Source organism: Podarcis gaigeae, assembly GCF_964106915.1.
Source record: "Podarcis gaigeae genome assembly, chromosome: 16".
Classification (NCBI taxonomy): domain Eukaryota; kingdom Metazoa; phylum Chordata; class Lepidosauria; order Squamata; family Lacertidae; genus Podarcis; species Podarcis gaigeae.
In genome coordinates, this window is record NC_139693.1 from 25,775,822 (window position 1) to 25,798,286 (window position 22,465).

The 22,465-nt window shown below is 49.0% G+C and overlaps 1 protein-coding gene across 1 annotated transcript; it reads left to right on the forward strand.

The window, feature by feature from the left end:
- Nucleotides 1-184: 184 nt before the first annotated feature.
- PRODH (proline dehydrogenase 1) lies at nucleotides 185-22,149 on the forward strand. Its single transcript, XM_083717279.1, has 14 exons — nucleotides 185-688; nucleotides 2,129-2,337; nucleotides 6,273-6,307; nucleotides 7,509-7,652; nucleotides 9,617-9,681; nucleotides 9,816-9,932; nucleotides 11,973-12,052; nucleotides 14,025-14,106; nucleotides 16,885-16,977; nucleotides 18,150-18,296; nucleotides 18,690-18,865; nucleotides 19,747-19,845; nucleotides 19,992-20,080; nucleotides 21,512-22,149. The coding sequence occupies exons 1-14, from the start codon at nucleotides 356-358 to the stop codon at nucleotides 21,703-21,705; spliced, it is 1,863 nt and encodes a 620-aa protein (XP_083573405.1). The 5' UTR covers nucleotides 185-355; the 3' UTR covers nucleotides 21,706-22,149.
- Nucleotides 22,150-22,465: the final 316 nt, after the last annotated feature.

Here is a 22,465-nt window from a genome sequence, read left to right on the forward strand (position 1 = left end):
GTTTCCCAGGTGGGTGACGACGTCGTGGCAGATGCCAGAGGCGAGTCTGCTTGGGTTCCGGTCCTAAAGCTACGCATTCTAATCCAGATTCACGTGAAGCTCAGCAAACGTCAAGCGGGTCTGTTGCGCTACAGAAGGCTCGCGGTGGGCGTGGTCTCGCGGAGGGGCGAGTCTCCTTTAACCAATAAGGAAGCTGCCCGGTGGGCAACCAGAAGCGAGTGGGCGCGGCATCGGAGGGCGGTGTCCCCCCCCCAGCGTGCGCTTCAGCCAATGGAAGGGCGCGGTGGGCGTGGCCAGAGGACGACGGAGCCTATTTAAACTCGCCGGGGCGCCGGCGCCGTCTTTTACAGCAGCCATGGCCGGGCGTTGTCGCACCTCCAAAGGCGCGTTGTTGGCGCTGCGCGCAGCCCAGTCCTTCACCTCGCGGAGCTGTCCGCGTTCTGCCACGGCCGCTGCTCCGGCGCCGGCACCTGCGGAGCAGCCTTTGGCTGACCCTGCCCAGCCGCCCCCAGCCTCATCCTCCGGTGCGCGCCTCCAGCAGCCGCCGACTCCGCTGCCTCCGCCCCCCGCGGTGGACTTCGCGGACGCGCAAGAGGCTTTCCGGAGCAAGAGCAGCGGCGAGCTGGCCCGGGGACTCCTGGTGCTCGGCCTCTGCTCGCTCGAGCCGCTGGTGGAGCACGGCGACAAGGTGAGGAGGCGGTCGAGCGCGCAGGATACGCGCTCCGTTGCTTTCGCTTTCCTTTCATCTCTTTACAGTATTATTCATTTCTTTCTCCGCTCTCTTTTCGTCAATTCCTTTCTTTTTCTCTCTCTTTCTTTTTCTCCCACCCTTTCCTTCCATTTCTGTTTCTCCTTTCTTTCTTTCTTTCTTTCTTTCTTTCTTTCCTTCCTTCCATCTTTCTTTCCGTAGTAGCCAACTTCTAGGGACCGAGGTCCCTTCAGCCCCCCCCCCCATTAAATATTTGTGCAACCCCAAAGTTGGTGGGCATTGCCATTTAGCTAGTGTACATGTGCCACATCTTGTGATCGATTATACGGGGCTCCCCGCCCCCCATATTTTATTCAAGTTGTCACCCCTGCTTCCTTCTCCATCTTTCGTTCCCTTTCTCTCCTTCCCATTGCCGGCCACTCTCCTTGTGTGTGATGCCTCTCACACAAAGGCTGTTGCCATGAGAACCTGCTTGCCCTTTGATGCTCCATAAGGAATGATAGGGTAGAGGGCAGGGAGACCGACAGGAGGTGGCGCCAGAGCCAATGGCAGGTAGAGCCCCTCTCGGGCTCCTTGTAAGTTAAAAGGAAGGTGGGGTGGTGGCAGCTGAGACTGGTGGGACAGCACCTGCATTTGCCCTACCAGAGCAGCCTCCAGTGGCAAGTGTGGTATAGTGGGAGACCAGGGTTCAATTCCCCACTTGGCCATGAAGCTTAGGGTATCAGCCTTCCCCTGTCAGCATAACCTACTTCACAGGGTTGTTGTGAGGATAAAATGAGCCGGGGGAGAACCATGTTTGCCACCTTGAGCTCCTTGGAGAAAAAGGTAGGATACAAATGCAATAAGACGTGTCCCAAGTTGCCTTGTTAGAAGTGGGTAATGGGGAACAATAAAAACCCTGAATGTTGTAGGTTTATATTAAAATACATGTGTTTGTTCAAAGCATTTGCACCTTTCCTTTCCGTCACTGCCCCCACCCAACCCCACTGAGTGGCTTACAAATGCATAACAGCTGTGCAGCTCCTTTCCCTAGGGTTTATGATCTAAACAGTCATGACACAAAAAGAAAAGTGGAAGAGGAGGACAGAGGAGCACATGCAGACAGGGGCAGCAAATTCCTTGATTTCGCAATGTTATTTGGGGGGGAAAAAGTCCTGAAAATGTATTTCTTTTTCTTCCTGAGCAGTTGTGAAGTAATGCTATCTGCTCTTCCCCTGACCTATGTGCAAGCGAAAAAGCTAGATGGCTTGCATGTCAGTTTTTGTGAAAATAAATGCTCGTGGAAGCCGCCAGCCCTGCTGTGGCTGCAGCCCCAATGACTCCTAGTACGCCTTCGAAAGCTTAGCAGGGCCCTTTTTAGAGCAAAGTTGCCTTTCTGCTTCCTCCTCCATTTTAACCCCCTGACTCTGCGTCCTACAGCTGATGAGCTTCAGCCGGAAGCTGTTGGGCCAGTGGCTCTTTGAGAAGCTGATGAAACTGACCTTCTACGGGCAGTTTGTGGCCGGCGAGGACCAAGAGGCCATCAAGCCTCTCATCCGGCGCTACAGCGCCTGCGGCGTGGGCTCCGTGCTGGACTACAGCGTGGAAGAGGACCTGACCACCGAGGAGGCTGAGAAGAAGGAACTGGAGTGAGTGAGAGGCTGTTTTGTGGCAGCTCAGCTGGAGGAGTGTTTGTGTGTGGCTGGGTTCAAGCCACTTACTATGTCACAAGGGGAGCTTCCTTCCTTGGGCGTGTTGCATTGCATGAGAAGGAAATGTGAGAGGGAGGAAGCAGAGGGCAGGAAAGTAAAGAGGTCTTGGCTTTGCATGAGAGAGGTGTGTGTGTCCTTGGTTGGGGGGAAGAAGTGGCTTATGTAATTTCCAAGTGTTGACTTGCTTGCAAAGGATAGGTCAGCTGCTTTGCTCTGTCACCTTTGCTGAAAGATAGGAGTGGTTTTGGCGGGTGGTTTCCCCAGCTGCCGGCAGCTGCAACGGGTTGAAACTGCCCCACAGCAAGGAGGAGGACCGGTTTGGGGGGATGTTTAGCCAAAGACAGGCTGAGTGATGATGGAATCCCGGTGGTGTGCATGTTTGGGGCTGCCCAGGGGACAGTGCCGGAAGAGAGATCCACAAGTCAACTATTTCAGCAATGTGCAACGGCCAAGTTCATACCTACCCCTTTCTTCCTGCTCCCTTTCCTGTGCGTTGTCTCTCGGCAAACTTATCTTCCTTGCAAACATATCTCGAGGCTTCAGGCAGGGTGGAGAGGGAAATGAATACGCTTTGCGTGGATTGTTTTTGGAAACACAAGCCATGCCAAAGGGATGATTGACAGGAGAGCTTAAAACAGGGGTGTGCCGTAGCTCGGTGATACATCTGCTCTGTGCATAGAAAGTCTCCCGTTCAGTCCCCGGCATCTCCAGGTTACAAGGCTAGACATGTCTCCTGCCTGAAACCTTGAGAGAGGGGCTGCCGGTCAGTGTAGGCAGTGCTGAGCTCAATGGATGAGTAGTCTGTATGGTGGTACCTTGGTTCTCAAACTTAATCCATTCCGGGAGTCCGTTTGACTCCTGAAACCATTCGAAAACCAAGGCATGGCTTCCGAAAAACGTTCGCAAACACTTCTGGGTTTGCGGTGTTCGGGAGCTGATTTGTTCAACAGCTAAGCCGTTCGAGAACCAAGGTACCACTGTACAGCGGGGGGGGGGGTGGTAAGAGCACTTAGTGTGCAAGTTCAATCCTTGCCATTCTCAGGTATGTTTGCTCAGTGCCTGAAACTAGAGCACAGCTTTCCATACTTTTCAGATGTGCATCATTTTGCGACACAGCAATTCGGTTTTCCTAGCAAACCAGAGCTTAAACGTACCCCTTTCCAGCCCCGAGAGGAGTGCAGGGAGTGTTTGCCAGACATGGCTACATGCTGCAGCCAACGCATAGTTTGGAAAGCTCTGGGCTGTCCCACAGAAGATGTTTTCTGATGCTCCCAGAGGGGAGGGCATAAACCAGTAGATTCAAATGGCAAGATAGGAGGCTGTCGTTCGGGATATTTTTCTGGCACTCAGAGCTGTGTGGCAGTGGAAAGTACTACCTTAGACTCTCCTATAAACAGAGAGGTCGGGTGGCCACCTGTCAGGGATTCTTCAGCTGTGGGTCCCACCTTGCAAGGGCTTGGGCTTGGGGTCCCTACCAGCTCTATGAGGCTATGAACCCAGTTCCCATAGCTGTTTGGCAGGAGGCCATGGTGAAACCAAAGCTGCCTTTGCGTCACAAGGTGGATTGTTCTCTCTCTGCTTGGTACGCAATGTGCAACTTGGGGCTTGCCAAAAGGAGGGGAGGAAATCCAAACACTCGGGCAGCGTGATTGGATGGGGGCAAGCCTCCCCTTTCCTTTGGTCTGCTGATGGGAAGGCGGGTCCCTTACGCAAACAGAGCAGCTGCCTGTAACGTGCAGAGGCTGTGTGAGAGCCCCTGCTGGGGAGCCTGTGGGGAGGGGAAAGGTTGCAGCTTTTGGGACATTTTGGTTTATGGGAAAGGCAAGTAAGAGGCAGCAGGAGAGGAGTTTATAAAATCATGCATGCCATGGAGGAAGTGGATAGAGAAAAGCTTTTTCTCCCTCTCTAGAACCTGGACACCCATAAGGAAGGTGAATCCTGGAATTGTAGAATTGGAAGGGACCCTGTGGGTTCATCTAGTCCAACCCCCTGCAGTGCAGGAATCTTTCACCCAGTGTGGGCCTCGAACCCACAACCCTAAGATTTTGAGTGTCATGCTCTACCAGCTGAGCTATCCCAGATTCAGGACAAATTAAAGTAAGGACTTCTTAATGCGCTGCATAGTTGAACTGCGGAACTCCCTGCCACAGGAGGCAGTGACGGCCACCAGCTTGTTGGTTTTAAGAGGATTGGACAAATTCAGGGAAGCTGAGGCAATTGATGGCTACTGTGTGCTGCTGCACAGTTTTTAAAATGGGGCATGGCATGGAGAGCACATAGGGATACGTTTTTCTCCCTCTGTCCTTCCCATTCATCTCCACCTAAAATCCTTCCTGCTGGTCAGTATAGACCAGTGTTCCCCAAACTTTGGGCTCCAGCTGTTGTTGTTTTTTTACTACAGCTCCCATCATCCCCAGCTAGCAAGACCAGTGGTCAGGGATGATGGGAATTGTAGTCCAAAACCAGCTGCGGGCCCAAGTTAGGGAAAAACTGGTCTAGGCAATACTGAGACGGGCTAGCGGTTTGTCACAGACTCACAGTATAAGGCTGCTTAGTGTCAGCTGCTGGGGAATGAACCCAAGACGTTTTGTGTTCAGAGTTTGTGCTCTTTCACTAAACTACTCCATGTTGCCTTACTAAAGTTTGCTCTAAAATCTGCCTTCCTTCCTCTTCTCCCACCCTCCGAAATTCCCTTCTGCTTAGATACAAGCTTATGAGCACAGCCAGCCTCGCTAATCCTTGTCACAGGGGCAACCTTACAATAATGGAACAGGTCAGGTTTCTGCCGAGAGCTTGGGTTGCAAACTCCCTGTAAGGCAGGCTTCCATCCAGTGAACTTGAGTTCGCTGGTTCCTTTAACTCTTTCCTGCTGTTTCATAACTGCAGCCCCCCTCCCACACTTCCTGTCGTTCTGGAATTCGTTCTGCAGAGTGGAAAAGCTGGCTGCGAGCACATGGAATCCCGGCCACTTGGGAACTTTTGTGCTTGAGCAAGCAGGAGAAAAGTTAAATGGGGATGGGGAAGAGTTGTAATTTTGTTTGCAAAGCCTAGATGAGTGACCATGCTTGATTTTAGTGGGCTGTATCTAGCATTCTCTGTCCACAAATTGCACCATGGGGCAGCAGCGTTTAGAAACTGCACAGCAGAGGAGTTCAGTGCACAAACTGTGCAACAGCTGATTCTTATTGTGCAATCCTATAGCCTGGGCTATACGATTGCAACGTTGCTGATGACCTTGGTTAGGCACTTGTGGCTTTCACTGACAGCAGCATGCTGGCTGCTCCCACACCAAGCCTGGAGTGTGTAAAGCCTGCCTGCGCCCTCCCATACATGGCTTGGCTGGACTTGCTATTTGCAGTGACTCATCAGTCGCCTGGGGCGAATCTGCAAAGAACAGAGGCGAGCACACTTCAGGCTTGCAGGATTCATTACGTTATTGTTTCATTAGAACCACAAGGACCTCCAAGCACAAGTGGATGAGAAGTGATCCACACCAGAGCTGTGCACCCAGCCCCATCGTGCAAAAATCCACTCCTGGATTTCCCACCAAGCTTTATTAATCTCAGCAGGCTAATTTAGAAAAGGGGTGAAGGAAGCCTTCTTCTTACTAATGTTCAATAGGCTTTCGCCAGCCTAGCTCCCTCTGGATGCTGTCAGACTACAGTTCCCATCATCCCTGACCATCAGCCGTGCTGGCTGGGGCTGATGGGAACTGGAGTCCAACATCTGGAAGAGGCAGCAGATTAGCTGGGGGGAGGGAGGCTGCGTTTAAACAACTGGGTGTCAGAAATGTGCTGCAAGCCACACAGAGACCTACCATTTCCCTGCCTCTGGTTGCTGAAATAAGGCTTGTGTTCATCTTCTCGTTTCAGCTCCTGTACCTCTGCATTTGAGAAGGAGACTGGCAGTAAGTAAAGCAGCTTTCATGTTTCTAGTCCTTAGTGTTTGCCTTCTCTTCCTCCCCGTGCCAAGTGTCTTGATTCTCCAGATCGCTCCCCCCCTCTCCCCACCCCCCCACCCCGGGGTCTTCATTAATGTGAATTTTTCCCATGGCCGAAAAATGGAACAACCTCGCTTTTGTATTTCCTTTGGAGTAGAGCAGGCATAGGCAAACTCGGCCCTCCAGATGTTTTGGGGCTACAACTCCCATCATCCCTAGCTAACATGACCAGTGGTCAGGGATGATGGGGATTGTAGTCTCAAAACATCTGGAGGGCCGGGTTTGCCTATGCCTGGTGTAGAGGAATCTCCTTTTAACTGGGCGACCCAAAGGCCAACAAAAACCACACAGCCATTTTATTTACTAAAATAAAGGTCTATCTAGCTAGGTAGTATCTGCACTGATTGGCAGAGGCAGCCCAGGACTTTTTGGCAAGTGGAGCAGCTATGCCGCCACCAAACGAAGGCCTTTCACTATATTGAGTTGCCCCATTGGTCTCTCGGGCTCAGCATCGTCTCCTCTGACTGGTAGCATCTGTCCAGGGTTCAAGCAGGGAGTTTCTTCCCAGGCCTTGTTGTTGTTCTACTGCATCTTTTTCAATAGTCCATGTTTTAAGTACGGTAACTCTAACGCCATCGTGCCTGATGCATTACAAGTGTTATTGCAATCCTGCTAATGTTTTCATCTGCTCACAGTGGTCTCCTTGATAAATTATAAAATTTCCCCATTCTTTCTTGAAATTTTGGTCTTCTTGGTTCCTGAGCCTTTCTGGTCAGTTTTGCCATTTCAGCCTAGTCCAACAGCATCAAAGTGATTTCTTGGCAGCTGCTTCATTCCAGAAATTGTCCTAAGGTCCCAGTGTAGATTGCAGCAGAAAACACAGCTATACATCAATTTAAAACAACTAACAACCCTAAGACTAAGAGGGGGGGTGCTAGGAATGTATGCCTCAAGTGTCAAAGAGGCCTAGAAAGGAACTGGTGCAGCTATTTTCAAACAGGGAGATATATGAAATCCAAATGGAACCCCAGTCTGTAATCCAGTGGCTGCATTTTGGACCAGCTGAAGTTTCCAAGTTGTCTTCAAGTGCAGCCCCACGTAGAGCTCATTGCAGTAGTCTACTTGCTCTCACTTCCTGTCCTGTCTCTCTCTCTTCCCCCCACCCCAGAACAAAGAGAGAAGCGCTATAGTGTGCACCGCAAGTTTGGCGACCGGCGGGACGGGGTCATCAGCGCCCGCACCTACTTCTATGCGGATGAAGCCAAATGTGACCGGCACATGGACACCTTCCTGCGATGCATCGAGGCTTCTGGTAGGCAGGATAAGCCCCTCTGGGAAACAGTAACATAATAAATCCTGCACCGACTCTTGCAGCAGCCTAGTTGGACAGCCAACGGGTTGCTTGGGGAAATGAGCCAGAAATCAAATTTGCTATACAGTGGTGCCCCGCAAGACGAATGCCTTGCAAGACGAAAAACCCGCTAGACGAAAGGGTTTTCCGTTTTTCGAGGCGCTTCGCAAGATGAATTTCCCTATGGGCTTGCTTCACAAGACGAAAACGTCTTGCGAGTCTTGCGAGTTTTTTCCCTTTTTACCCCCTTTTTCTAAGCCGCTAAGCCGCTGATAGCCGCTAATCCGCTAATAGGGATGCTTTGCAAGACGAAAAAACCGCTAGACGAAGAGACTCGCAGAACGGATTATTTTCGTCTTGCGAGGCACCACTGTATTATGGTGTAAACTCCACTTCATATCAGCCATGCTTGAGTACCTGTATGAGAGCCAAGGAGTTGATTTTTTTCACGTCACAGTAAACCGTGGTTTGCTCTTCCCAGTGAACGAGCAGTGTGTAAGCACACATAGCTGATTCACACCTACCTTGCACCAGAAGCACCAAACAAGCCCTGGTTTAGGATGTAGTGATCAGATGGGATTACTATGAGGAATTATAAAATATGCATCGAGCCATTGTGTCCACGATGAAAGCATGGCGTTGACTGGGTTCGATTCATTGACAATAGTTTCTGATCAAATCCCACAAGCTTCTGCATCTCTGATTTCTCTACACCTGACAGGCACGTATAAGCATTCTGAAACACAGGCCAGTTGCTTCATCAGGCATCCTCAGTGCATAAAGGTAGTAGGTTACTTTGATGTAGTTTGTTAATCTTAGGGCCAGGAAATAGTTTCACATGGAGGTGATAAAGATGCCTAATCTTTCCCTACCATCCTTTCTCTCCTGTTTATTGCTGTTTATGACCTCCAGAATTTCCTAAAAGCTTTCCTCCTTGCTTCCTCTTTTATTTACTCTGAACTACATATGCATGCTCAAGTAGGAAATAAGTTTCTTTGTAGTTAGAAGAATTTCTTCTGATCTGATTTTGTCCCACGTGGGGTTTTGAAATGCTCAGAGGAAATCTGATTGGTTCTTATGAACGCTGTGTAAAAAGTTCTTTTGTGAATAGCCATGTTCAAATATATAAAAGGATGTCACATAGAGGAGGGAGAAAGGTTGTTTTCTGCTGCTCCAGAGAAGCGGACACGGAGCAATGGATCCAAACTACAAGAAAGAAGATTCCACCTAAACATTAGGAAGAACTTCCTGACAGCAAGAGCTGTTCGACAGTGGAATTTGCTGCCAAGGAGTGTGGTGGAGTCTCCTTCTTTGGAGGTCTTTAAGCAGAGGCTTGACAACCATATGTCAGGAGTGCTCTGATGGTGTTTCCTGCTTGGCAGGGGGTTGGACTCGATGGCCCTTGTGGTCTCTTCCAACTCTATGATTCTATGAATAAAACGATCTGGGCCAGGGGGTGGAGAGAGGGATTATTACTGGCACCCCTCCCAGAGTCTTGCTGATCAAGCCTTGTGTGTATTCTGTTAATCAGAGTCCAATCCTTCCTTTGCTTTGGGAACGCCACATAGGAGGCATGCAAACAGCTGAGATAGGGTTGCCTGTGGTCGCTCCAGCTGCGGCTGCCTTGGAGCCCCCAGAGAGCTGGCTAACGTTGAATGTGGCTCGCTCTCCACAAAACGGCTAGCCGCCTCTGCAATAAACACAGCACCTTAGTAATTGTGATACACAAAGGAGCCCAATGTGATGTCGTGGCTAAAAGCAGCCGATATGGACTACCGGACTCTGGATTTTAATCTCGGCCTGGCCTGGCCTACCTCTTAGGGTTGTTTTGAGGATGAAACGCAGGCTACCCCCACAGGGGGCTGCCCGCGTCTTCATGGAGGAAGGGGCAAAGAGGGTGACCATGTTTTGCCTTTTTTTGGCAGGTGGCAGTTCGGAAGACGGCTTTTCTGCCATTAAGCTGACAGCACTGGGGAGGCCTCAGTTCCTGGTAAGCAGAACCAACAAAATGTGCATGTGAAATTTTGCAGTTCCGATTTTTTCCCTGGAAGGGCCACGTTGAAGATGCCGGCACATAAGTGACACGCTCCTCTCTCTCTCTCCCTCTTCTGCTCCTTTTTCCAGCTTCAGTTCTCAGAGGTGCTGGTGAAATGGAGGCGATTTTTCCACCAGCTGGCCGCCGACCAGGGCAAAGTGGGTCTGGCTGCCCTGGAGACCAAGCTGGAGGTGGAGAAGCTGCAGGTGAGTCTTCGTGCTCTGGTGGGATGGTTGGGGGGGGCAGCGGGGGCTGATGGAGTTTCTTCCAGAGGACCCTGCCTCATTTCTCTGCGGTTAAAAAGGGGGCTGAGATCAGGGGCAGCATTTGGGCTCCGAAATCCAGCCTTTGCTGCTCCTCCGGAAAGGTACTAGGCCAGGCTTCCCCCAGCCTTGGTACCCTGCAGATGTTGTTGGACTACAACTCCCATCAGCCCCCAGGCAGCACAGCCATTTTGGACTACAGCTCCCATCAGCCCCCAGCCGATACTGTGCTGCTTCCATCAGCCCTGGCATCATGCAGCCATGTGAAGCTGGGGCTGGTGGGAATTGTAGTCCAAGACATCTAGAGGGCCTCAGGTTGCAGAAAAGGACTCTTCACGTTTGAACCTCTGATTCGTTCATTTATTAGCTCAGTTGGTTAGAGTGTGGTGATGGTAACGCCAAGGTTTCAGGTTCGATCCCCGTACGGGGCGGCTGCGTATTCCTGCATTGCAGGGGGTTGGACTAGATGATCCTCAGGGTTCCCTCCATCTCTACAATTCTGTGATTCTATTGGCTGGGTTGATCAGGCAGCCCGTCACTGGAGGATCCCAGGGCGGAGCATGCAAGTGCCACATGGCAAATAACTGGGCACCAAGCAAAATACAATAAACATTATTCATTTTTTTTAAAGCCAAAACATTTAAAACCAAAATGTTAAAAACACTAAGAAAAAGCATGCACGTACGTACACACACACTTTCCAGGTTTGTACACTTCACTGATTATACAATCAATTTGACAGTTCAAAACTTGACTTCCTTCCTTTCTGGGGCTCCTTAAATTTATTTTTAATATCTTCTGCATATCCAAATTAACTTGATTTGCTCATTTATACATCTTTAAATATATACTCTTAAGAAACTGCAGGTTATTACAATAATCCTGCCAATGTTCTTATCTGTTTACAATTTATCCGTAAATATTCAATAAACCATTTCCATTCTTTTATAAAAAGTTTGGCACCTTGATTTCTTATTCTTCCGGTAAGCTTCGCCATTTCTGCATATTCTATACGTTTTTGTATCCATTCTTCCTTTGCTGGGATAAAGCATGCTCTCTTTGGCTTCAGACAAAGAACAAACTTGAACCTGAAACAAGCTGAGGTCCCATTACCTAGAGTAGATGGATTATTGATGCCTTATTAGTTCCAGTAGCAAAATCATACCTCCGTGCGTAGAAGCAGCATATCGCTGAAAACTTTATTATGGGAGGGTGTGAGGAGTTTTCAGCTGCCATGCATCATCTGTAGTATTTTCCTTGAGGCGCCTGTTAGATAGAAACAAGAGCCTGAACTATAGTAAACCTTTGGGTGAGATTTGGCAGGGGGTTCATTCCTCTTCTGTAAAAGGAGCGGAGGGGGGAGGCAGGAGAGACTATTTCTGGAATTCACCCCTGGCTTTCACATTCCTGTCTTGGTGCGCAAAGCTGTGGTGAGTCTCTGATGAAAGAGGGAGCTCTTCTGGAGCTCAGGAGATCTGCAGCAAAACCCTTCCGGCTCTCTTCTTTGTTCAAAGCCAACTTGGTTTTGAGAAGCTGTGTCTGTTCCCTGCTCAAAAGTCCACACCTGCAAAGCCGCTCTTAGCACCATGTGCGAGGGAGAAGGTTTGAGGGGACGGTGAGGGGAGATAAATTTATGACACAGGACTTGGGAGATGCTTGAATTATTTCCACCCCAGCTGGGTTGCTCAGTCAACCCACTGAAATTATCTTCAGTGGGTATCTGAGTAAGGCTGACATCAGATAGAACCTTGTAAGTTTCAGAAGTGGTGTCTTGTTTTTGTTTTTCCTCCTCCCTCCTCAATCCTTTTTCCTTTTGTGTTGTGTCTTCCCCCCGTGTTCCTCTTTTTTTAAATGATTGCAAGCCTGATCATGGATCTTGTCAAGCTATTGTGGAATCCCTTTTGGGGAGCGATAAACAGCATAACAATGTCTTAAATATTCATAATTAACCATTAAAATGGGTTCGTTTTGGTTTCTTGGCAGGAAGCACTGGCCAAGCTGGGGGTTGCCACTAAAGCGGAGAGTCAGCACTGGTTCACAGGCGAGAAGCTGGGCGTGTCAGGGTAAGCCCCCTCGCTTCTGAGTCCAAGGAACAAGACTATGGTGGTGGCTTTTTAGAGCAGTGGGGAGGACAACACACATGTTGGGGAATCGGCTGGGCTGTTTCTGGGGCAGTGGGGAATGGCTGGCACGTCTGGGGACATTAACACAAAGGGGTTAGAACGAATCTTGAAAATGTCAGCACAAGGGTAGGGACCTACTGTATTTTTCGTTCTGTAAGACGCACCAGACCATAAGATGCACCTAGTTTTTGGAGGAGGAAAACAAGAAAAAAAATATTCTGAATCTCAGAAGCCAGAACAACAAGAGGGATCGCTGCGCAGCGAAAACAGCTTCTGGGATAGCTGCGCAGCCTGCATTCGCTCCATAAGACGAACACACATTTCCCCTTACATTGGTACCTCTGGTTACATACGCTTCAGGTTACAGACTCTGCTAACCCAGAAATAGTGCTTCAGGTTAAGAACTTTGCTTCAGGATAAGAACAGAAATCATGCTCCGGTGGTGCGGCAGCAGCAGGAGGCCCCATTAGCTAAAGTGGTGCTTCAGGTTAAGAACAGTTTCAGGTTAAGAATGGACCTCCGGAACGAATTAAGTACTTAACCCGAGGTACCACTGTACTTTTTAGGAGGGAAAAAGTGAGTCTTATAGAACAAAAAATATGGTAATATAGAACATGCAGAGTTTCTTTCTATCATGTGGTCCCATCCAGCTCAATATTGTCAACACTGACTGGCAGCAGCTCTCCAGGGAGTCTCGTCCAGCCCTACCGAGAGATTCCAGGAATTGAACCTGCGACCTTCAGCATGCAAAGCTCTGCCACTGAGCCATGGTCCCCATGTGGACTTCCAGGTGCTATCAGACGCCAACTCGCATCTTCCCTGACTGTGTGCTATCAGTGCTGATAGGAGCTGAAGTCCATCAACATGTCAGGGTCCCTGTAATTCCCTACCCTTGAATTTTAGGCCTTGCTTTTCTAGTGAAAATAAAGCCCTATCACATATGATGAATTCCAGCTGCAAAAATCCAGAGCCCTCCTTCCTTGAGGGTGGAGGCATCTTGGTGTCTGGGAAGGACACATCCTTGCACGAACTTGCCTTGCATGCAGAAGGTCCCAGGTTCTATCCCCAGGTAGGGCTGGAAGATTTTTTCCTGCCTGAAAAAATCTCTGCACAGACACTGCTGCCTGTCAGAGTGGACAGTACTGAACTAGGTGGCCCCAATGGACTGACACTTAAGGTCCAGCTTCCTATGTCTTCAGAGGAGGACCATAACTTGGAGGTAGAGCATCGGTTTTGTGTGTAGAAGGTCTAGCAAAGACTCCTTGTGTGAAAATCTGGAGAGCTTCTGCCAGTCAGTGTGGGCGACACTAATCTAGATGGACCAATAGTCTGGCACTGAGGTCCAGCTCTGAGGGCCTTCTGGTGGCTCCCTCACTGCGAAAAGCGAAGTTACAGGGAACAAGGCAGAGGGCCTTCTCAGTAGTGGCTCCCACTCTGTGGAATGCCCTCCCATCAAATAAACAACTATCTGACTTTTAGAAGACATCTGAAGGCAGCTCTGTTTAGGGAAGTTTTAATGTTGATGAATTGTTGTACAGTGGTACCTCGGGTTAAGTACTTCATTCATTCTGGAGGTCTGTTCTTAACCTGAAACTGTTCTTAACCTGAAGCACCACTTTAGCTAATGGGGCCTCCTGCTGCTGCTGCACCGCCGGAACACGATTTCTGTTCTCATCTTGAAGCAAAGTTCTTAACCCGAGGTACTATTTCTGGGTTAGCGGAGTCTGTAACCTGAAGCGTATGTAACCCGAGGTACCACTGTATTTTAATATTTCGCTGGAAGCTGCCCAGAGTGGCTGAAGCTACCCAGTCAGATGGACTGCATGTAAATAATAAAATTATTGTTAAGTTACCTGCCTGCCAAAGCCTGTACCTGCAACAGTTCCCTTCTCTTTCTTCCCTTCACCCCCAGAACAGTGGACCTGCTCGACTGGAACAGCCTCATTGATTCCCGGACGCAGATCTCCAAACTCTTGCTTGCTCCAAACATTAAGGTAAATGGCTTGCAAGGAGGGGCAGCGGGGGGACATACATAGGTCCCTTAAGGTAAAGGTAAAGGGACCCCTGACCATTAGGTCCAGTCGTGGCCAACTCTGGGGTTGTGACACTCATCTCGCTTTATTGGCCAAGGGAGCCAGCGTACAGCTTCCGGGTCATGTGGCCAGCATGACTAAGCCGCTTCTGGAGAAACCAGAGCAGCGCACAGAAACACTGTTTACCTTCCTGCCAGAGTGGTACCTATTTATCTACTTGCGCTTTGATGTGCTTTCCAACTGCTAGGTTGGCAGGAGCAGGGACCGAGCAACGGGAGCTCACCCCGCCGTGGGGATTCGAACCACCAACCTTCTGATCAGCAAGTCCTAGGCTCTGTGGTTGAACTCACAGCGCCACCTGCGTCCCATGGTCCCTTAGGGTGCTGGAAAAAGTAACCCTTCCTGTCATCTTCCCCACTATCAAAAATGAAGCAGCAAGATCCTTGGGGCACATGAAATGATTGACAGAGTTGGAGCATCTCCCGCTCTGAGGAAAGGTTGCGGTGTTTAGGGAATTCTCCCAAACTTGGGTCTTCAGCTGTTTTTGGACTACAGTTCCCATCATCCCTGACAGCTGGTCCTGCTAGCTAGGGATGCTGGGAGTTGTAGTCCAAAAACAGCTGGAGACCCAAGTTTGGGAATAGCTTGTTTAGAGAAAAGACTAGGAAGAGGCAACGTGATAGAGGCAAACATATAATGTATGGCACAGAGGAAGTGGATAGAGAAAAGGTTTTTCTCTGTTTTAATTTGCAGGAAGCCACCCAGAGTGGCTGGGGTAACCCAGTCAGATGGGCGGTATATAAATTATTACTTTGGACTCCAGCTTCTGTCAGTCCTTATCATCATATGCCATAAGTGGCTGAGGCTTCATCCAAAGTAGCTGAGGACCAGTTGGTTGGTCAAGGCTGCACTAGATCTGCCTATGCATGTTAACAGTCATCCAGTTTCTATATCACCAGCTGTGCCTTAATCTCTCCTCTCCAGCCGAGGGAGAAACCAGGCTGGGTAGCAGCTATCTGCAGCAGGGCTGATCCCAGAGGTGGTGCCTGGCTGGCGCCCTCTTTTGGCTGCAAAGCACATTAATCAGTTCCTTAAAGGTAAAGGGATCCCTGACCCTTAGGTCCAGTCATGGCCGACTCTGGGGTTATGGCGCTCATCTCGCTTTGTTGGCTGAGGGAGCCGGTGTACAGCTTCTGGGTCATGTGGCCAGCATGACTAAACCGCTTCTGGCAAACCAGAGCAGCGCACGGAAACACCATTTACCTTCCTGCCGAAGCGGTACCTATTTATCTACTTGCACTTTGTGCTTTCAAAGTGCTAGGTTGGCAGGAGCAGGGACCGAGCAAGGGGAGCTCACCCCGTCGCAGGGATTTGAACTGCCAACCTTCTGATCAGCAAGCCCTAGGCTCTGTGGTTTGGACCACAGTGCCACCTGCATCCCTAATCAGTTGCTGAGTTGCTCTTTATTATTGCTATTGTCTTTGATATATTAATCGCCTTCTGATAACTTTTAAAAGACAAAAATGGCACATAGTTTGAAAGCAAGACAAAAACCCTAACAAGTTGAACGCTTATAGGCCCGTTTATTCAGCTGGGAAATCCTGTTGCATCAAGTCTTCAGTTGCTTCTGGAAAGTGCAGCTAGTTTTCCAATTACCTACGGGATGTTGTTAATAATAATAATAGTAATAAAAATAAATGTATGTATGTATGTATGTATTATTTATATTTATATGCCACCCATCTGACTGGGTAGCCCCAGCCACTCTGTGGCCTCCAGCAAATTACAAAACCACTTTTCTCTTTTATTTAGTACTACTACAGTCGTACCTTGGAAAGCAAACTTCCAAAACGTTCAAAAACTAAATCACGGCTTCTGATTGGCTGCAGGAAGCTCCTGCAGCCAATTAGAAGCCCCGTCAGACATTCAGGTTCCAATGTCCCAATGTTCACAAACTGCAACAATCACTTCCAGGTTTGTGGCATTCAGGAGCCAAAACATCTGAGTTCCAGGGAGTTTGGGATCCAAGGTACAACTGTGCTTAATATTTTTTTATTAATAATAATGCATACATACTGCTGTCTCACAATACTTCAGGGTGGTGTACAGGGTCGTAAAGATATTTAAAAGCAATGCAAAGCAGTCCCAAAATTAAATTGGCTGCTCAGAGGAGATTTTAGACAACTGCATTAAAAAATCTTCAAGAGATGCAAGTGAGGAGCGTGCCTTTGCTAAAAGAGTGTTCAACAACACTGGACTGGCAAAACCAGATACCCAACTTGTGGCAAAGACCAGCCAGGCCTCTGTAACACAAAGAGCAATTAGCTATGTTGCTCCAGATCATGTCCGTGTTCATGCTGGGATATACAAGGGTTCCTTAGTGTATCCTGGTTCCAAAAAATTGTGCTATATGATTGCATCTTACACTCATTTAACCTGAGCAATTTCAGCCTTGCACGGTTGAAATTGCACAGATTAATCCCATGCAAGGTGGAGCACTTAAAAGCTTTTTGGGTTTTCCAATGGTTTGAGTATACGTGTTTTCACTTCCAGTGCTACAATTCTATGAATCCTGATACCTTTTTAAAAAAATCGCTTTATTCAGAACCTTGACACAGTGGCAGAGTGATTTGCTGCCATGTAGAATCCTCTTTCTGTGGGGACAATGAGTATCCCCTGCCCTCCCCCCCCCCAAAAAAAAAATCTGCCCCACATCCTCAGTGTCTTCCTTTCTTCCAGACAGGGCAGCTGGAGCCACTTCTCTCTCGCTTCACTGAGGAGGAAGAGCGCCAAATGAAGCGAATGCTGCAAAGGATGGACGTTCTCGCCAAGGTAAGAATTTGGGGAGGGTTTTTCATCGCTTTCTTCTCTTCTTCCTGGGTCAGAGAGAGAGAGAGAGAGAGAGAGAGAGAGAGAGAGAGAGATATGGGCTGTTTGGGTGAGGTGGAGAAGCTGGCGCCCATTAAAAATAGCACACGGCCCACAAAAATGGAAAGACGAAGTAGTTCCCGCCAAAGAAGAATGGATAGGTAAAGGACTTTGCTGAAATCAGCCAATCAGCCAAGTTAACAGCTAGTATGGTGTAGTGGTTAAGAGCGGTAGACTCGTAATCTGGTGAACCGGGTTCGCATCCCTGCTCCTCCACATGCAGCTGTTGGGTGACCTTGGGCCAGTCACACTTCTCTGAAGTCTCTCAGCCCCACTCACCTCAGAGTGTTTGTTGTGGGGGAGGAAGGAAAAGGAGAATGTTAGCCACTTTGAGACTCCTTTGGGTAGTGATAAAGCAGGATATCAAATCCAAACTCTTCTAAAATAAGAGAACTTAACGGCGATTGCTTTATGGAAGAATGGAAGCCTTTTTCAGACTGTTTAAATACTACAGGATGATGAATTCACGAGCAGGATTTGAACTAGGGGCGACAGAAGGAATGAGAGATTGTTGTATTATTGTTATGATATAAAAGAGGAGAGATAGGGTGCAGTAAGCAGGAGGAATTAAAAAAACACAGTGGAAAATATTATAGGGAGTCGACAAAACGAAAGAAAAAAATATGATGTCTGTGTGAAGTTTTTGGAAATTTAATTATAAATATATACACACACACATCTATCAATCTACAGTGGTACCTCGGGTTACATACGCTTCAGGTTACATACGCTTCAGGTTACAGACTCGGCTAACCCAGAAATATTACCTTGGGTTAAGAACTTTGCTTCAGGATGAGAACAGAAATCGTGCAGCGGCAGCAGGAGGCCCCATTAGCTAAAGTGGTGCTTCAGGTTAAGAACAGACCTCCAGAATGAATTAAGTTCTTAACCTGAGGTACCACTGTATTTATCTAATAGCATGTGGCCCCAGAAGTTCACTCAGAAGGGGAATGCAGCCCCGGTCCAGAAAGGTTCCACCATCTCTGACAGTGGCTTTGGTTAGTTAGCAGAAAACCGACCTCTGGCGATGTCCTCTGTGCTGCTGTGACTCACTCCACCGCCTTGCTTGCTTCCAGAAAGCTGTAGAGACGGGCGTAAGGCTGATGGTGGATGCTGAGCAGACCTACTTCCAGCCAGCCATCAGCCGCCTCACCCTGGAGATGCAGCGGAAGTTCAACCGGGAGAGAGCCTCCGTCTTCAACACCTACCAGTGCTACTTGAAGGTGAGGCACCAGGCCGGGAGTGGGTTCGAGAGGTGGGGGTGGCATCCTCAGGATCCGTGCGAGGTTGCGGCTGATGCAGGAGATTCTGTGCAGCAGACCCTGGAACTCTGGAGAGCCGCTGCCAGTCTGTGTAGGCGACACTAGGGTAGAGGGACCCAATGGCCTGACTCAGTTTAAAGGAGCTTTCTTCTTTGATTGGAAACCATGAGGACCAGAATCTTAGCTCAGTGGTTGAGCACCTGCTTTGCATGCAGATGGTCCTGGGTTCAATCCCCAGCCTTGGGAGAGCTGCTGCCAGTCAGTGTGGGCAATACTGAGTGTACTGATTGTAGGCAAAGTGGTTGGTCTGACTCAACATCAGGCATCTTCTCTGTGTTGCCTCCCTGTGAGCAGGATGCTTACGACACGGTGACGGTGGACGTGGAGCTCTCACGCCGGGAAGGCTGGCACTTTGGTGCCAAGCTGGTGAGAGGTGCCTACATGGAGCAGGAGCGCAGCCGGGCAACCGAAGTGGGCTACGAGGATCCAATCAATCCGACTTACCAAGCGACCAGCGAGATGTACCACAGGTGGGCCTGTTGCTCAGTGGCAGAGGATTTTGCTGTTCCAATGCTCGCTTTCCTCTTCCCTCCACAATCCTTTTTCCTTTTATGCTTTGCTTATTATTTTGTTCATTCCCCACTGGGGTCTCTAGCTGAAGCTGGGCATATCATCTGCCTGAAACCCCAGAGAGCTGCTGGCAGTCAGTGTAGACAGTACGGGGCTAGATGGATCTGAGTCAGTATAAGGCAGTTTCCTATTTGATTCAGCTCTTTTTTGAACCATATGGACTAGAATCTTATTTTTAGGGAAAGGGCTGAGACTCAGCATGCAGGCAGCCCTAGGTTCAATCTCAAATGGCACCTCCGGGTCGGGCTGGAAATGTCTCCACCCTGTAGCTCTGGAGAGCCACTGCCAGCCAGTGCAGGCAGCACTGAACTAGATGTAACCCCAACGGTCAGTGGGGAATCAGTGGAAATGCAGCTTCTGGTGTTCTTGTGGCGTGCATCTTCAGATTTTTGAGAGCCACTGGAGGGAAGAAGAAGAGGAGGAGGAGGAGTTTGGATTTGATATCCCGCCTTTCACTCCCTTTAAGGAGTCTCAGAGCGGCTAACATTCTCCTTTCCCTCCCCCCCCCCACAACAAACACTCTGTGAGGTGAGTGGGGCTGAGAGACTTCAAAGAAGTGTGACTGGCCCAAGGTCACCCAGCAGCTGCATGTGGAGGAGCGGGGAAGTGAACCAGGTTCCCCAGATTACGAGACTACCGCTCTTAACCACTACACCACACTGGCTCTCAAAAGGCAGGCTCAGTAGCAATGGCATGATTACCCATCCCCTCTTGCAGGGGGGTTGGACTAGATGACCCCTGGGGTTCCCTTCCAACTCCACAATACTGTGATTCCTTGCAGATGCCTGGATTACATCCTCGAGGAGATCCGGCACAGCCGTAAGGCCAACGTGATGGTGGCTTCCCACAACAAAGACACAGTCAAGTTCACACTTCGCAGGTACTGGGGATGGGGGGGGGGGGACACACACACATTGTAGCCCCTGTGCCTCTTGGCAGCTGGGTGCCTTCTAGGCCAGCAAAGCCTCTTGAAGGGGCAGCATTTTGCATAGACCTTAATTGCCCCTCTTCCCTTCCCTTATGCAGGATGGCAGATCTCGGAATCCACCCTTCAGAGAACAAGATCTACTTTGGGCAGCTGCTGGGCATGTGTGACCAAATCACCTTCCCTCTTGGTAAGTGAGCATGTGTGTATTCACGGACCCCCAAGTTAGAGAACTGTCACTGTGAACCAAGGGTTCCCCTAAACCAGAGCTTTTTTTCAGCCAGAACTCGCCAGAGCCGAGTTCCGGCACCTTTCAGATGGATGCCACTGCCGTTATTTCTACATTACAGCCATACCTCGGAAGTCGAACAGAATCTGTTTGTTCGACTTCCAAGATGTTCGAAAACGAAAGCACAGCTTCTGATTGGCTGCAGAAAGATTCTGCAGCCAATCGGAAGCCCCGTCAGACGTTCGGCTTCCAAAAGAACGTTCGAAAACTGGGACGCTCACTTCCAGGTTTCGATAGTTCAGGAGCTGGAATGTTCGACTGCCAAAGCAGTCGGGAGCCAAGGTGCAACTGTATTTCTTGTATATCATTTCTGGTAGATCAGCTTCTTCTTTGAATTGTACTGTGAAAACCTCAATACAGTGGTATCTCGGGTTACATACAACAACAAATGTTTATTCGGCTTTACGCCCATCATGAAACACAACACAACAAAACAAATCAAATAAAACAGCGGACTCGTACAAACCACAAGTAGTATAACACAGTTCACAACTCACAAGGACAGATATTAGCCATTCATAAAAAAGTTTAAGATTAAAATTTTTTGGCACTACACTAAAATCAGTATCTGATGTCATTATAGAAAATTCTTATAACTATCAATAATCAGCTAACATTCCGTTCCGTCTCTTGTACGAGAGGATGGCTGTTAGGAATTTAGCAAGCTGTAGGGTAATATAAGGATCCACATCTTGAAGAACCCAGGCGAGCTGTAGGTCTACTGGTTTGTCGGCCATAGGCTGGATTATGGGGTTTAGTATACTAGCACGGACTGAACTGTACAAAGGGCAGATAAACATAACATGATGTAGAGATTCAGATGTTTTCATTTCACAAGCGGGTTACATACGCTTCAGGTTACAGACTCCACTAACCCAGAAATAGTACCTTGTGTTAAGAACTTTGCTTCAGGATGAAAACAGAAATCGCACAGCGGCGGCACAGCAGCAGTGGGAGGCCCCATTAGCTAAAGTGGTACCTCAGGGTAAGAAAAGTTTCAGGTTAAGAAAGGACCTCCAGAACGAATTAAGTACTTAACCTGAGGTACCACTGTATTTTTTTTCTCCAAGAAATGGAGGGAATGAGCAAACTACCAACTTAAAAAAATATATATTGAAAAAATAGAGTTTACACACATAACTTTGCAAACCCCCGATACCCAGCTTGTGGGCCAAAAGTCTGGCCGGCCTGATGAGGTTCGCAGGACGCCAGTTCCACACCCTTGCCTTAAGCATAGAATGCAGCATTCCTGAAGCTCTATTTGCCCTCGAATCTGCTCTCATCCAGCACTGTGGGTGGGCCTGCACCAACTCCCATTCTTTTGTTCTTCAGGTCAGGCGGGGTACCCTGTGTACAAGTACGTTCCTTACGGGCCGGTCAACGAAGTCCTCCCTTACCTTTCCCGGAGAGCCCAGGAGAATCAAGGCTTCATGGCACGAGCCAAGGAGGAGCAGGACCTGCTCTGGATGGAGCTGAAGAGGCGGCTGTTTGCGGGAACCCTTCTCTCGGCCCCAGCTTTGCTGTAGACTTGCCTTCCAGGCCCCACTTCCTTGGGGAGGTGGGTTAGGGTAGAACCGTTGGTGCAAAGGTGCGCCGGCGGGGCAAAGAAGGCTTGAAAGCACCCAATGCCATTTTGCCGTTCTTTAAAAAAACAAAGTGACTGTGCTGTCCCAGTTGGCAGTGGACATTACAGCAGTCCGGGTGTGTTGTATGCTGGGATTGTACATAAGAGAGGAGCGGATGAACCTTGTAGTTCCCCCTTGCCATGCAAGAATTGAAGTTTCTGTTCCGGCACCAAGGTGCCCTGCCTTTTGCCATTTGATGGATTTTGAGTGTTTACGTGTATGTGGGAATGTAGGGAGATAGAAAGGATCACCTCTGAGCACCACTTGCCACTTCTGGGTTAACCCTAGGCTCTGTAGCACCTAAGATGGAGATGGCTGTCGCTCAATAAAATTAACTTGACTAAAGTTTCTTCGGTCTGTTGCAATGTTAACATTGTGGGCGTTGGTGTGGAAAGGACTCCCAGCCCTCTTGAATGTGAGCCCAGGCTTTGACAGGGCTGGTGTGCAAATCCAGTCTCACACACATCTGTCTCCATGCCTCTGTACAGTGGTGCCTCGCAAGACGAAATTAATTCGTTCCACGAGTTGTTTCGTATTGCGATTCTTTCGTCTTGCGGAGCGCAGATTCCCTGGGTATTAACGGCTTTAAGAAAAAGGAAGCAAACTCGCAAGATGTTTATCGTCTTGCGAAGCAACTCAAAAAACAGAAAACCCTTTCGTC